The sequence below is a fragment of the Athene cunicularia genome (genome assembly GCF_003259725.1).
Source record: "Athene cunicularia isolate RWA chromosome 7 unlocalized genomic scaffold, athCun1 chr7_part1, whole genome shotgun sequence".
Classification (NCBI taxonomy): domain Eukaryota; kingdom Metazoa; phylum Chordata; class Aves; order Strigiformes; family Strigidae; genus Athene; species Athene cunicularia.
This window is the reverse complement of record NW_020799107.1, coordinates 36158503-36171567: the sequence shown is the minus strand read 5'-3', so window position 1 is coordinate 36171567 and position 13065 is coordinate 36158503. Positions and strand designations below refer to the sequence as shown.

At 40.4% G+C, this 13065-nt stretch overlaps 1 protein-coding gene across 2 annotated transcripts in view; it reads left to right on the top strand.

The window, feature by feature from the left end:
- NMI (N-myc and STAT interactor) overlaps positions 1 to 10622 on the top strand; it is a 10808-nt gene extending 186 nt beyond the window's left edge. Inside the window, exons 2-11 of one of the 2 annotated variants that reach the window (XM_026852898.1) lie at positions 272 to 384; positions 1070 to 1120; positions 2495 to 2572; positions 2864 to 3022; positions 4431 to 4538; positions 6161 to 6323; positions 7274 to 7380; positions 7497 to 7686; positions 8321 to 8427; positions 9376 to 10622. In XM_026852898.1, the coding sequence (XP_026708699.1) occupies positions 376 to 384; positions 1070 to 1120; positions 2495 to 2572; positions 2864 to 3022; positions 4431 to 4538; positions 6161 to 6323; positions 7274 to 7380; positions 7497 to 7686; positions 8321 to 8427; positions 9376 to 9564 (1161 nt within the window). In that variant the 5' untranslated portion in view covers positions 272 to 375 and the 3' untranslated portion in view covers positions 9565 to 10622. The remainder of the gene's footprint in view (positions 1 to 271; positions 385 to 1069; positions 1121 to 2494; positions 2573 to 2863; positions 3023 to 4430; positions 4539 to 6160; positions 6324 to 7273; positions 7381 to 7496; positions 7687 to 8320; positions 8428 to 9375) is intronic. The other variant, XM_026852899.1, reaches the window with a different exon arrangement.
- The last annotated feature ends 2443 nt before the right edge of the window (positions 10623 to 13065 follow it).

The following is a 13065-nucleotide window of genomic DNA, read 5'->3' as shown; positions in this document are numbered from 1 at the left end:
CCTCCCCCGCGGCCCCGGGGGGGAGCGGGGTCCCGGCACAGGACGGGGTGGCTGGGACGCGCTCTCCGCCGGGGGGGCGAGGGGCTGGCGCCCGCGGTTGGGCAGCTGGAGCTTCGGGCCCGGCCCTGAGCCGGGATTTGGGTCCCGCAGGCCACAGGAGGAGGCACGGCGGCCCAGACCTGCGCCTCTGCATAGCTGCGGCTGGGCCGTCCCGTGCTGAAGCGAAATGAGGATGTTTTCCAATTACACTGCTTTCACTTTCCTCAATCAGGAATCCGTCCACAAGTCAGTAAATTTTGGTTACTTGACGCAAACCAGAGAGGGCTTCCTGGATCACTAACCAAAGATGGCCTCGATGTCAAGCCTCCTTGTTGAATGCAACAGGTAATGGTGGTGTCGGGTAAAAACCAAGCTCAGAATTTCCGTGGGAGAGCGTCAGAAACGCCCAGCTGGGTCAGGGTGCTGGGCTGCTGGGTTTTGACAGTCGTTAGACAGCGCTGCTTAAGAGAGCGCCTAACCCGTGGGGTGAAGCCCTTACGCTGCCCCAGCACCCACGGGATAGATTTGCTTGGGAACCCACGTGCCTTAGCATCTGTTTCTGCATCAGCAGCCTCTGAATTTGTCTAAATTCCTTTTTTTTCTGCCTTCACAAAATGTTGTGGCAACAGATTCCAGATTTTACAGTATCTGCAGTGTTAAGGAAGTGTTTTCATTTGTGTTAAGCAGGTTTAAGGGTTATATCTCTTAAGCAAAGAGCATGCAGGATGTTAGGTGTGTACGACAGTACCAAAAGTAGCATAAAGGGAAGTGCATTAAGTTTCAGGAGAGACAAATTTAAGTTGTGCAATGTAGAATTTCTCACGTCTCTGGTTTTTATGCTTAGTAAGGAAAGAGGCTTCAGATATCCAATATATATCACTTTAACCTATAAAATCATATAGCATTTACGTTTAAAAATTCTTTTAGCGTAACACAGCTTCTGGTATTCCTTTCTGGTATTCTATTCTGCTGAAAAAAAAAAAAAAAGCCAATATACACAATGTTATTATTTTTTTCCCCGTTTCCTCAGGTTTCAATGGATTTAACAAGTCCCCAGCCATCTTTAAAAGGTAATGATTTTGTAAGCATTTCCTAATGTGCTGTCTGGAAAAAGACATTCCAAAGTGGAATGGGATCATTACAGATTCTGTTAGAATTTTCCTGTTCTACCTCACTTGCTGATCTGGCTCTGTAGAGGTTTCTTAGGGGGATTTCCTTTTTCCCGGTGCCTCCCTTGATTCAGTTCTTGCAGTGTGTCAGGTGTCTTAGACCATTTTTCAGTAATAACCAGACATCCTTTCTTATCAGCTTCCAGCTGTGGCACGTGCATCCTCCTACTTTTCTGCACTCAATCCCTGGAGCAAAGGATTTTTTTTTTCCGGTTTTAAGTCATATGCAGATGGGGATTTCCCTGTTGCTTAATAGGCATTCGAAACTGGACAAAGTAGTGGAAAAATTTAGTTTATATTTTATTGTTTTTAGGAAATACCCAGCATTACCAAGGGAATTGACAAGATTATTTAATTTAGACCTTTTCCATGCCTAAAATTCATGGTTCACATTCAAGTTTTATGTAATCTTAAGTAAAAGGGAGGGATTGTTTCAACAGGTCTCTTTGGATTTTTTTTTGTCTTTTCTGCAGAATATTGCAGCCATAGAAACAAAACAGAACAGAGAAGATTTCCTCTCTTCTTGGGCTTTATCCAGTCATAGTTTACCCATGATGGTGAATTTCTGTTCTGAAGTACTTTAATTCTGAAATGCTTCTTTTATCACCTTGCTCCTGCTTGATGTTACCTTTTATTGTCTAATCTCCCTGAGCTTGGAAGCATCGCGATTTGAAATTTTTTTTTCTCATGAGATCTGTGTGTTCTTTATACATTCTGTCAGAGAAACTGCTGAGAAAGCATATAGATAAACATTTGTGGGTCTGATGGGCTTAGTTCCCTGTGGAAGAACATAAGACAACCTGTTTTTATTATTTACCAAAATACTAGCCTGTGACTATTTTCAGTTGGATAGCTAGCAAATAGTGATTACTGACCAGGACCTGTTTTCTTAGATTTTTGTCCTGTCCGGCCATTAAAATAGTTCAATGATTTGGCCTAAGTGTCTGAATGCATTTTTTAAAAAATATGTGGCATATGCTGTCCTCTGGCATGCGGATTCTAGGAAGACTTAATTATGAAATATAATCAGTCTCTCAGAATATTTGACTCACCTCATATCTTGCCTGAGTAATTGGAGGAAAACAGCAAATGGGCACACAGGGAAAATACAGTGAACTTTCATTAATGGACATACGTTGAAAACTACCATAGCAAAATGCTTCATCCAACTGCAGAGTGTTGTTTTTGTTTTTTTTAGTTTGAAGATTAATTTGAATTGTTTGGTGGGTCTCAGTTATTGCCTAATGGAGGGGAAAACCTGTGTGTGCCTCTTCTTTTCTCTCCAGATTATGATAACCCCTGACTCTTTTAACACATCGAAAGATGAGATGGAAAGACTTAAAGAAGAACTGAGGAAATGGAAGGCAAGTTCTATAAGGCACATAGAATAATGGAAATTAGCTGAAAGATATTTGGAAGACTGTTAGTCCATCCTTCTAAAACCAAATCAACTCTCCCCCAGTTGTAACATGTTTGCCTAACTTGTTCTCTTCTTCAGTGGTACATGCTTGTGTTGATCTCAGTTGTAACTACACTTGTAAATCTAAGAAAAATATTTATCCAAAGTATTAAAAATAAACAAATATGAAGGGTTTACTTGAGGTTTTGTTTGTTCCTGTGGAAGAAAAAAAAATTTAAATCTTTTTACTATCCAGGAAAGAGTGGAAAAAGCTGAAGAAACAAAAGCTGACCTTCTTCTCTCTAAATCAAATGCTGATGAAGAGTATGTTAAAGCAGGGGAGGAGCTGATGAAGCTAAAGAAATTTCAAGAGAAACAGCATAAGGACATTATTGTATCTAGGGACACCCGTGAGGTATGGAGTAAGCTTACTTACAGTTGTTAGAATTTGGGGAGAGTTGTGAAGGCGGTCTTGATTACAGAAAATAAGAGTAATATTCCTTTTCAGGAAACCATCTTTATTGATTTGCAAACTGTACGACTGGAATGTTTTACACAGTTTTTCAGTGGCAGATTAAGAACTGGTGCAATAAAAAAAATTTGGAAGAGTGAAGGCAAAGCTGAGACCTTTTGTATAGAAGATAGACTGAACAAAACCAGCCTTCTTCTTCCAAGATTCCCCACTAATGGATGAGTTTCAGTTTTGTGTGATGCAGATAAAATTGATAGGGTTGATTCCACTACTTTGTCAACTCCCAGCCCATCTTGTAAGACATTACAATGCCCAAGGGATTAGCATTTAAGTGATAGTGAGTTGGACAACAGCCAGAGCCTATTTGAAGAGGGCTTTTCTTTCTCGAACTAATTGGTTCTAGAGCTAATTTGTTCATTACCTCAATGTGCCATGTGCAGTCGTTGGTACAGTAATAGGGTAAGTTTCTATAGGCTGTCAGTGAGGTGGTTTCAGTGAAGTTTGGTTTGGCCTGTAAATCACTGCTGAGAAATTATGGCTTCAATATTATAAACTATTAAAATATAACAAATAGGTTAAGTATATGCAGGTTGGCGTGTTTCTCCAATAATAAATGTTTAGATTTAATACCCAGAAGAGGTCATTATCATCATCTGGCTTTTTGTTTTCCATTATCTTCAGCTGATGGGAGCTGGTGTAGGTGTCTCGAGTGGTTAATGACTTTAAAGGAGCCATCTTCTAATTGTGGATGACTGGAGCTGACTACATCTGCTGTGTTTCCTTCTCATTCTGTTGTGTTCCCTGTCCAGAAAATACTGGATTTAGTTTCCTGGGCTTTTGCCCATTTAGGATTTATTGATGTGGAGGAAGTATGTAGCAGATAGGAGGTAGAAGAGGTGTTTCTCTTCCTTGCTGAAGAAGTATAAAGAGGGAAGAGTAGCAGTGTGTCAGAAACTCTCCTCACCTGGTAAACTTCTCAGAAAAGACAGTAACAGTTACTAAGGTCACATGTGGTACAAAAATTAAAATGTTTGTCTGTTGACATAGGCATGTGTAAGGAACTGACATAACTGTGGGAAGTGCTGTGCAATTTATGGTGCACGGTATGTGCTTGGAAACACTGATGCCTCTTGTCAAAACCTTCTTGCTGTAATTTACTTTGGCTGAAACCGCTCCTCAGTGAGTGAATTTATCTTTGAGATAGCTAAAGCCATGCAAAAAATGTATCATGCGTGGCTGTCACGTAGAATAATTAGAAGTTGAAACAGTTTCTAATGTCTACAGATTTTGCTGAAATATATTTTTGTCTCCTGTGCATTTAATTTCGGATTTAATACTTTTTGGGCTGTAGAGAGAACTCTGTGCACTAAACGAAGAAAACGCTGAGCTGAAGAAAGAAATTGAAAAGCTCAAAGAAGAACTTGCAGAATGTCGTTCAGTGCTTTCACAGGATGGTCACGTAAAGTTTGAAATATTTTTCAGTTTGTCTTTTGGAAGGGCACGTTTTTATGTTGTCGGTTCTAGACCGCTGGGGACAGTTGTTCAGCACTTGAACCTCTACTGATTTAAATATAAAATACAGCTTGAAGTTTTATTTTCTTATTTTATCTGCAATATAATGGGAAGCAAGCTAAGGATATGGAAATAAATACAAGTATGTGAGATATTGAAAACATGAGGAATGAAGACAAGCAGAAAATTACTAGGTGGATGAGACCAGCATAAAAAATACACATAGCATTAGTAATTTTCAAGTGCTTTCATTTTATATTTCTTGGGAAAATGGGTGGAAGAAAGGGAATAAATCCATTATATGGCAAATGTGGCATTTGTTTTAACCTGTATTGAGCTTTACTTGATTGTAGCCTCTCTCATGTTACTCCAAATCAGAAATAACTCAATTTAAAGCCAGGTAAATATTAGTGATACTTAAATAGATTTAAACTCAGGTTCCAACGTGCCTTTTGGTGAAACTGCTGCAGATTCTGAGGTGTTCAGAAATTGGAACTTCTCCGACTGAAATTTCAGCTTTTAAAAACCCATTGTCATTCCGAATTGGAACAAGCCCAAGTATTTTGGGGAATTTACAGTAAAATGAAAACTGCGATCATTTATTTGTTTATACGGAGATTGAAACTCTACCCAAGTGTTACCTTGTTTATTGTTCACAATATTATGATACTAGCTTTAGCTTTCTAAATTACATTTCTAAGCTTAGGAGATATCAGTTAAGTCCAGCCTCCTAAATTTCCTGTGCAGTCGTTGGACAGGGCAAGGCTCCTCTAGAAGGAGATTCTGTGTGAACAGGGTCCTCCACCCAGTGTCTGAATTCTCTTTAGGAAGAGCGACTCTCCTTCTGTTGGCAGTAGAGAGAATGGAAGGAAAGTGGGCTCACAGATAAGATGCTAGTTTTGAAGATAGGTGGCAGGAATGCTTTAATTATTCTGGTTATTTTATCTTGACATAAACAGGATTTTTCTTCTACACAGGGTTTTATTGTGAAATAGTTATATAAAGGGGAAAAAAAACCCCTAAGTCTGTCAGAGCAGCCTTTCCGAATCAACGTTTTCATGAACAGTTTTAATCTACCCTAGATATAAAATACTAGGACCTGTTTTACTAAGATGGCTGTTTAATTTACTAAGATAGAAGGCTGTTTATTCATAGACTTCCCATTCCTGTAGAGCAGTGATGCAATTAGGCAAAAATAAATGGTAACACAAGTGACTCTGATACTTGCATTTTGCAAATTTTAGATACCAAAAGTATTCTGCTTCTGCAGGTGGAAATCCCTGTGGACTTCAATTGAATTTTTACTGCATATCATCAAGTTAATCAAAGGGGAAAAAGAAACCAAGTATCTCATTGACAAAAATTCCAGGAATAGACAAGTACAAATAGTCAGTTTAGTTAAGAGTTACACCTGTTTTACCAGCCATGACTTCAGTCTGCCTGACTGTTAGATATTAAAAAAGCCCAAACAAATATATGTAGCACTTCAAGGAAAGACTACCATTCGTTTTTGTGTTCTGCAGTAAATTACAGAATTTTTTTTTTCCTATCTTGATTCTAAAATATTAGATTAAAAAAAAGGTAGCAGAAATGAAAGTGAAGTTCACTCACATGGAAGACATGACGGATGATAATCCAGATATGAATACTCAGTGTGTTTTTGGTGTAACTACAAAAATCCCATTCAGACTGAATCAAAACCAGGCTCTGATTACTTTTGAAGATGAAGAAGGTATGTTGCATATTTTAAGTATAAAATTAATGTGTCTGATGTATTTTATTGCCAAAGGGAAAAGATTTACACAGTCATATTGGGAAAAAAAACCAATCGACAACAGCCCAAGAATGAATACTCAGAGAACCTTTCACTATTATGATACCAATCAGTAGAAGAAAATTCTTGTGAGTGCTCTGCATGTTTTTGTTGGATTACCAGATCTCTGCTCTTGGCTAATACAAACAATACTTTGTGTTTGAAATTGGGAATATGTTTCTACCTCACAGAGTATTGTCAAGAATGATTCAAAATGTTTTGACAGCAGAATTTGATTATTTTCCTTACTCTGGGCAGTACCTTATGCTGACAGCAGTTATGATGGTTAAGGGTACGCATCAGATGATGGGTAGATCTGAGAGGACAGAGGGATGGTGCAGTCTGGAACTTGCCTGCTTCCCACTGAGATGCTTGCCGCTCCGACAGCCTGGTGCCTGCCTGCAAGGAGCCTGCAGGCAGTCTGGCTGGGCCTGTTTGGTGGGTGACTCAGTTACACAAAGATATTCCAGATAGAAAGCTGGTGTCCAATTCATTTCTTTCAGCTGAAATCTAACCACTCAGAGGCATTCTCTGCACCTGGTAGTCATGTGGTTTTCATCTAAGGATATTTTAAATGAAATACGAGAAGTCTGGTATTAATATGTGATACAGTGAGAGCATCTTTTGACAGCATAAGGATTCTGCTATTCTATCCTACTCTAAGGATCATTTAATATTTTACCTGTTGCCTATAACCAGTGAGATTTTATGCCTGAAGACATGGATAGTGGGATCTGGTTGCCTAACTGTTATTTATTTCTCCTTTATTGATGCAAAGGGAGATTTTGCTTAAGAGCCTGGGGAATAATTTTGGTTTTATAATGATTAAACAAGGCTTTTAATTCTCGAAAACTTGTGATTTTCCTTAGTTGCCCAGAGACTGATAAAAATGGGTAAGCATACTGTGAACCTGGACAACAAAACAGCAGATGTGAGAGTGAAGCCTTTTACACTTGAAATGGGAATCAAATTTGAGGTAATCAACTGAAATATGAAACTATAAAGATATGAGCTTGCACTACTTTAAAAGCTTTAAGTTCAGGTTTCTTGGGTGTTTTCAGTCACAAAGTGCACAAAAAAATTATTTTTTAGCTCCATGTCACTATTTCTGGAAAGAAGATCAATGTTTCAGAAATACCTGAGCTATCCATTCCTGAAGACTGGATGAGAGACAAATTAGAGCTGAATTTCTACAAATCTGAACTGGGAGGAAGAGAAGTAGCAAATGTGAGCTATGACAAGCCATCTGGAACAGCTGTTATTACATTCCTCACACCTGGAGGTATAGTATGTAATGTTTTGTTAGCTAGATGTACAGGCTGTATTGTCCATTCTGTGTTACATTCCATTCCATATTACATTCTCTGTTAACCACTGAATGTAGCAAATGTTTCCCACAGAGAGTTAAGTAGATCAGGAAAAGATGTGGGTTCACCCACACATCTGTAAATAAAGCAGTATTTCATCATATTCCTTTTTGATCAAACATGACCTGTTATGCAGTTTGTGAGCTTGCTTGCTTTCTTAACTTTGTCGAAAACCTATTTTTTCTTTGCATTGATAGACACTTATACTGCAGAAAGAAAATTAGGAAAATGTGTTTGATTTTAGCTCTTGTTTCATGACAGTGAAGTTGGACAGGCATTCAGATTGCCCAACTGTATGAAATTCTGTGAAGATCAGTGGAGCCACATCCATTTAGAACAGCTGCTTTAGATTTATTTCAGAAGCTTTTGTGGGTATTTAATGATTTTGCTTTTTTGGAAATGACAAAATTTTTTCAAAATGCATACGAAAAATCTACAAGTGTGCTATCATATATTACTTTCTAAATCCATATAGGTCTGTTCTTCGGTATGCTTACAAAGTGCATTTTAGATTATATCACTCCTCTTTTTTCTCATTCTCCATTACAGCAGCTAACAGCTTTGTGGGATGTACTAAATATCCTTTCTTTGTAAATGGAAGGTGCTGTAAGCTTTCTGTGTCCCCAAACACCAACGAACACTTGGAAAAGTTTCAGGTAAGGCAGTCTAGTCCAGGCAAAACCCTAAATATGAGGTGCAGGCAGAATTTTAAGCTCTGAGGACTGCAGAAACTTTTGTGTCATGCACTTTATGAAACTTAATAGCAAGTGTGAGTCTGCCATATGCTGCTCCACTGACAATCTTAGGTTTTGCAGTGTGACATCTATAATTTGTTTTAAAAGGGTGAGCATGTCTTTCCTTGATCAAATTATATCATTACTTAACATAATGTCTGTGCTAGACAGGAGGCAGATAGATACTGAATTGTTTGTGAAGTAGATTAATAGTAGACACAACAACGTTTTTTGCAGTCACAAAGCACTGTCATACTCATCCCTAATGAGAGGCCTTGTTGATAGTCTCAGCAGAGACCCTTGTTGTTCCATGAAACATATGCTCATTCATTTTTTTTCATTCATTCAAGCCAAATAATGACTTCTTTTCCTGAAACACCAGTCTGCTTGCTCATCATATTCTCACTGAAATTGTCTTCTACTTTGTATGAATAGATTGTAATCAAGTCAGTATTGTGTATATAATCAGGCCTTTATAATTAAAGCATTGGCTAGAGCGCGTGTGTTTATGCGATACAACAGCATTCCTTGCAGGTGTGTATCATGCATTGGCATGGATTTTTATGGAGTGATGCTGCCTGGAGTCCTCAGAGATCCCCAAATCCAGTGTGTGTGTGTGTTAAGGAGTGTAGGAGACGGGTTAAGGAGGCTGGGTGCGTTGCCTGTTGAACTCGGTAGCATCTGATGGAGTTCAGAACTCCTGCTATTTTCAGTGATAGAAATACACCACACTGTCCAAAGTCTTAAAATGTATGCAAAGATCCTAGCCACATCTGATCAAGAAAATGTTTATTTCCAGTATTTGTCAGTTCCTTTAGTTGTACATGCAACAGCTGATGTGTAACCCGTTCGTTTTTCTTTCCTCAATAGCTCTATTGTGGGATTTCTAAGAAGACCATTCTGTTGAAGGGAATTCAAGAGATGGAAGATGATGAAGAAAGTATACAGGACATGATCGAAATTCATTTTCAAAAGCCCAGTAATAGTGGTGGGGAAATAGAGAAAATCAAATATGTATCAAAAGGAGTAGCATGTGTTTGTTTTGAGGAGGATACTTAGAATGCCGTATAGGAAATTGTAGTATGAACTCCTGAAGTTCTCCATTTTTGCTTCATCAGAGGCAAAGGAAGTTATGTGGACATTGTCCATTTAGTATTCTGAAATTTATACTTGAAAAAGAACTACCTGTCTTTCTGATTTGTGTAACGGCACAGACTTTGCACAGAAATTCAGTAAAACTCACTGCTTTGTGTTCCAAAGGTTCCTGATTAGTCATAGAAGAGGCCTTTACCACCGCTTGAAACTTAATCAGAGATTACTTTCTGAAAATTTCAATCTTGCTAATTTTTAGATTGGTCACAGATACTGCAACATGGGATAAATCTACTCCTTCTCACACTGTTTGCAAAAGCCACATGTAATCCAAATCAAAAGCATCTTCACAGACCTCCTTCTGGAGTAGCTCTGGCAAACTCCAGTCCTGCTAAGCTTGCTGTGTGCTGCTGTAACTCACATACCTGAAAGCAGTTATCCTATCATTTCATAAAATCCACGTTATTGAATTAATGATAAAATTAAAATAGAAAACAGGAGAGTGTGAAAACACCACAGATTTACTCAAGGAATTGCACCTTGTAAGAAGTGCCACAGGAGTAATACTGCTTGTAGCTGTTGAAATGCTGTTACTTCTAGCGCCTGATACAAATCCTGCTTGAGCTTCTGATGAATTAATAACCTGGTTTATTGTTTGGTTTTAAGATTTGCTTTTACAATTGCTTTTTTCCTCATTTTTGTTCATGATTTTGCTTACTTTAAAGTACTACAGTTAAGAATTGAGATGATTCTTTGCCTGTAACATTGCTTTGTAACAATGCTGGGGAAAGAGTCTGATGGTGAACGCTGTGTCCGTTTTGGTGCATGTGACTGGCCAGGCTGCTGGCTCTGGGAAGGTATGTGGAGAGCAGTCAGTTGGAAAAGGCATAAAGTTTAGGGAAAATTCATTTTTCAGTGTGTAAAGTCCCCCTGTTGTATCCAAGTTCATCCTTCCATTTCTCAATGTAAAAAGATCTTTGAAATAAAATAGAAGTGCAAAGTCAGAGAAGGATTTATTTTCCAAGGAGGAATGTTTTTCCTTTTCTGCTGTCATCCTTTTTATTTGCTACACTTGGGGGCTGGAAGGGTTTGGCAACAGTAATCGTAACTTTAAAGTAGCATGGGTCTTACAGGCCTGTCAGCTTGACTTTGGTGCCCGGGAAGCTGATGGAGCAGCTCATCCTAAACACCATCATGCAACACATGAGGGACAACCAGATGCTCAGGCCCAGTCAGCATGGGTTTATGAAAGGCAGGTCCTGCTTGACAAATCTCCTGATCTCCTTCTATGACGGGATGACCTGCTTATTGGATGAGGGAAAGGCTGTGGATGCAATTTACCTTGACTTTAGCAAGGCTTTTGACACTGTTTCCTGCAGCATTCTCCTGGCAAAAATAGCTGCTCAAGGTTTGGACAATCGCACACTTCGCTGGGTAAAAAAAATGGCTGGACGACCGGGCCTAGAGAGTTGCGATAAATGGAGTTAAATCCAGCTGGTGGCCGGTCACAAGTGGTGTCCCCCAGGGCTCGGTTATGGGGCCACTCCTGTTTAACATCTTTATTGATGATCTGGACAAGGGGATCAAGTGTACCCTCAGTCAGTTTGCAGATGACACCCAGCTGGGTGGGAGTGTTGATCTGCTCGAGGGTAGGGAGGCTCTGCAGAGAGACCTGGCCAGGCTGGAGCCATGGGCTGAGGCCAACTGGGGGAGTTTCACCAAGGCCAAATGCCGGGGGCTGCCCTTGGGCCACAACAACCCCCAGCAGTGCTACAGACCTGGGGAGGAGTGGCTGGAGAGCTGCCGGTCAGAGAGGGACTGGGGGGGTGAGAATGAGCCAGAGTGTGCCCAGGGGGCCAAGGAGGCCAATGGCATCCTGGCTTGTGTCAGCACTGGCGTGGCCAGCAGGGTCAGGGAAGGGATCTTTCCCTTGTACTTGGCGCTGGTGAAGCCGCACCTTGAATCCTGTGTTCAGTTTTGGGCCCCTCACTATAAAAAGGACACTGAATTACTCAAATGTGTCCAGAGAAGGGCAACAAAGCTGGTCAAGGGTCTGGAACACATGTCTGAGAAGCAGCTGAGGGAACTGGGATTGTTTAGTCTGGAGGAGGCTGAGGGGAGACCTTATCACCCTCTACAATTCCCTGAAAGGAAGTTGCAGAGAGCTGGGTTTGAGCCTCTTTAGCCTAGTAGAAAGCGACAGGACAAGAGGGCATGGCCTCGAGTTGTGCCAGGGAAAGTTCAGACTAGATATTAGGAAGCATTTCTCTACAGAAGGGGTTGTTGGGCATTGGAATGGGCTGCCCAGGGAGGTGGTGGAGTCCCCATCCCTGAAGGGGTTCAAGAGTAGGGTCAATTTGGAGCTTAAGGGTATGCTGTAGGTGGGAACTGTGCTAGGAGAACGGTTGGATTAGATGATCTCCAGGGTCCTTTCCAACCGAGATGATTCTGTGAACATTGAAAATAACTTTTTTGCATAGTATTTGACATGTTAGTATGCAGGAAAAGGACAATGCACCAAACTAGTGCAAGAAGAACCCTACAGATATATCTCAGGTGTTATTTTTCTAAAGAAACTGCTAGTAAGCAATAGTTGTAGTTGAATATGGGGAACTAAAAGGCTGCCAGCACCACAGCTGATTTTTAATTTACTGTTGGGTGAGATATGTGTGACGGTAGCACCTCTTACTGTTTAGTGCATGCACCGGCATAGATTGATTACATGACAATTATGAAATAATAATGAAAAGAAAGTAGTAGTACTGGAGTATTTATGGAGATTGCATACTTTTGCATATAACAGCCTTAGGATGTTGATAAGATCAGATGCCTTGAAAAGAAGGTGGGGAAAAACCTGATGAAGGTTAAAAAACGTCCTGAGTTTGAACCGCACCTCACTGATAACTGTTGAGATGTAAATCCTTAAAACCGGGAAGTTTTAAAATTCTCATAAGGCATCACAGTGTGTGGGAGCGGTGAGAAGCTACAGGTTTTAAGTACATAAAATGAGATTTTAAGTCACGTTTTAAGACGATCAGTATTTATAAATGCCTCGGTTTTCTCTCGATTATACTGTTTAAATTTTAAAGCAGTAGTGGTGCCACATAAAGGCTGGAAAACTTTTAATAATGAAAAGCAATACAGAACTGAGGTGACGTTTCTATAAATGGCAATATCCTTTTTTTCTACCTACTGGAGTGACGTTATCTTTGGAAGTTTGAAGGAGAGCTCTGACTTTTTCATACCTGTGCTACGTGCAGGTCCTGGCGGGGAGCCGGCCGGTACTGCCCCCGCTGAGGGGACACGGTGACGGGGGGATCGGGTGGTGGGGTAACGACCAGCGAGCCCAGACACCGGCCGGTTTTTGTGAAAATCGAGGTATTACTTCCCGAGCTGCCGGGTGGGGGCTGAGGCCCGCCGTTCCGCTTTCCGTTTCGCCGCCAGGCCGGGGCGGGCCCGGCCCCCCCC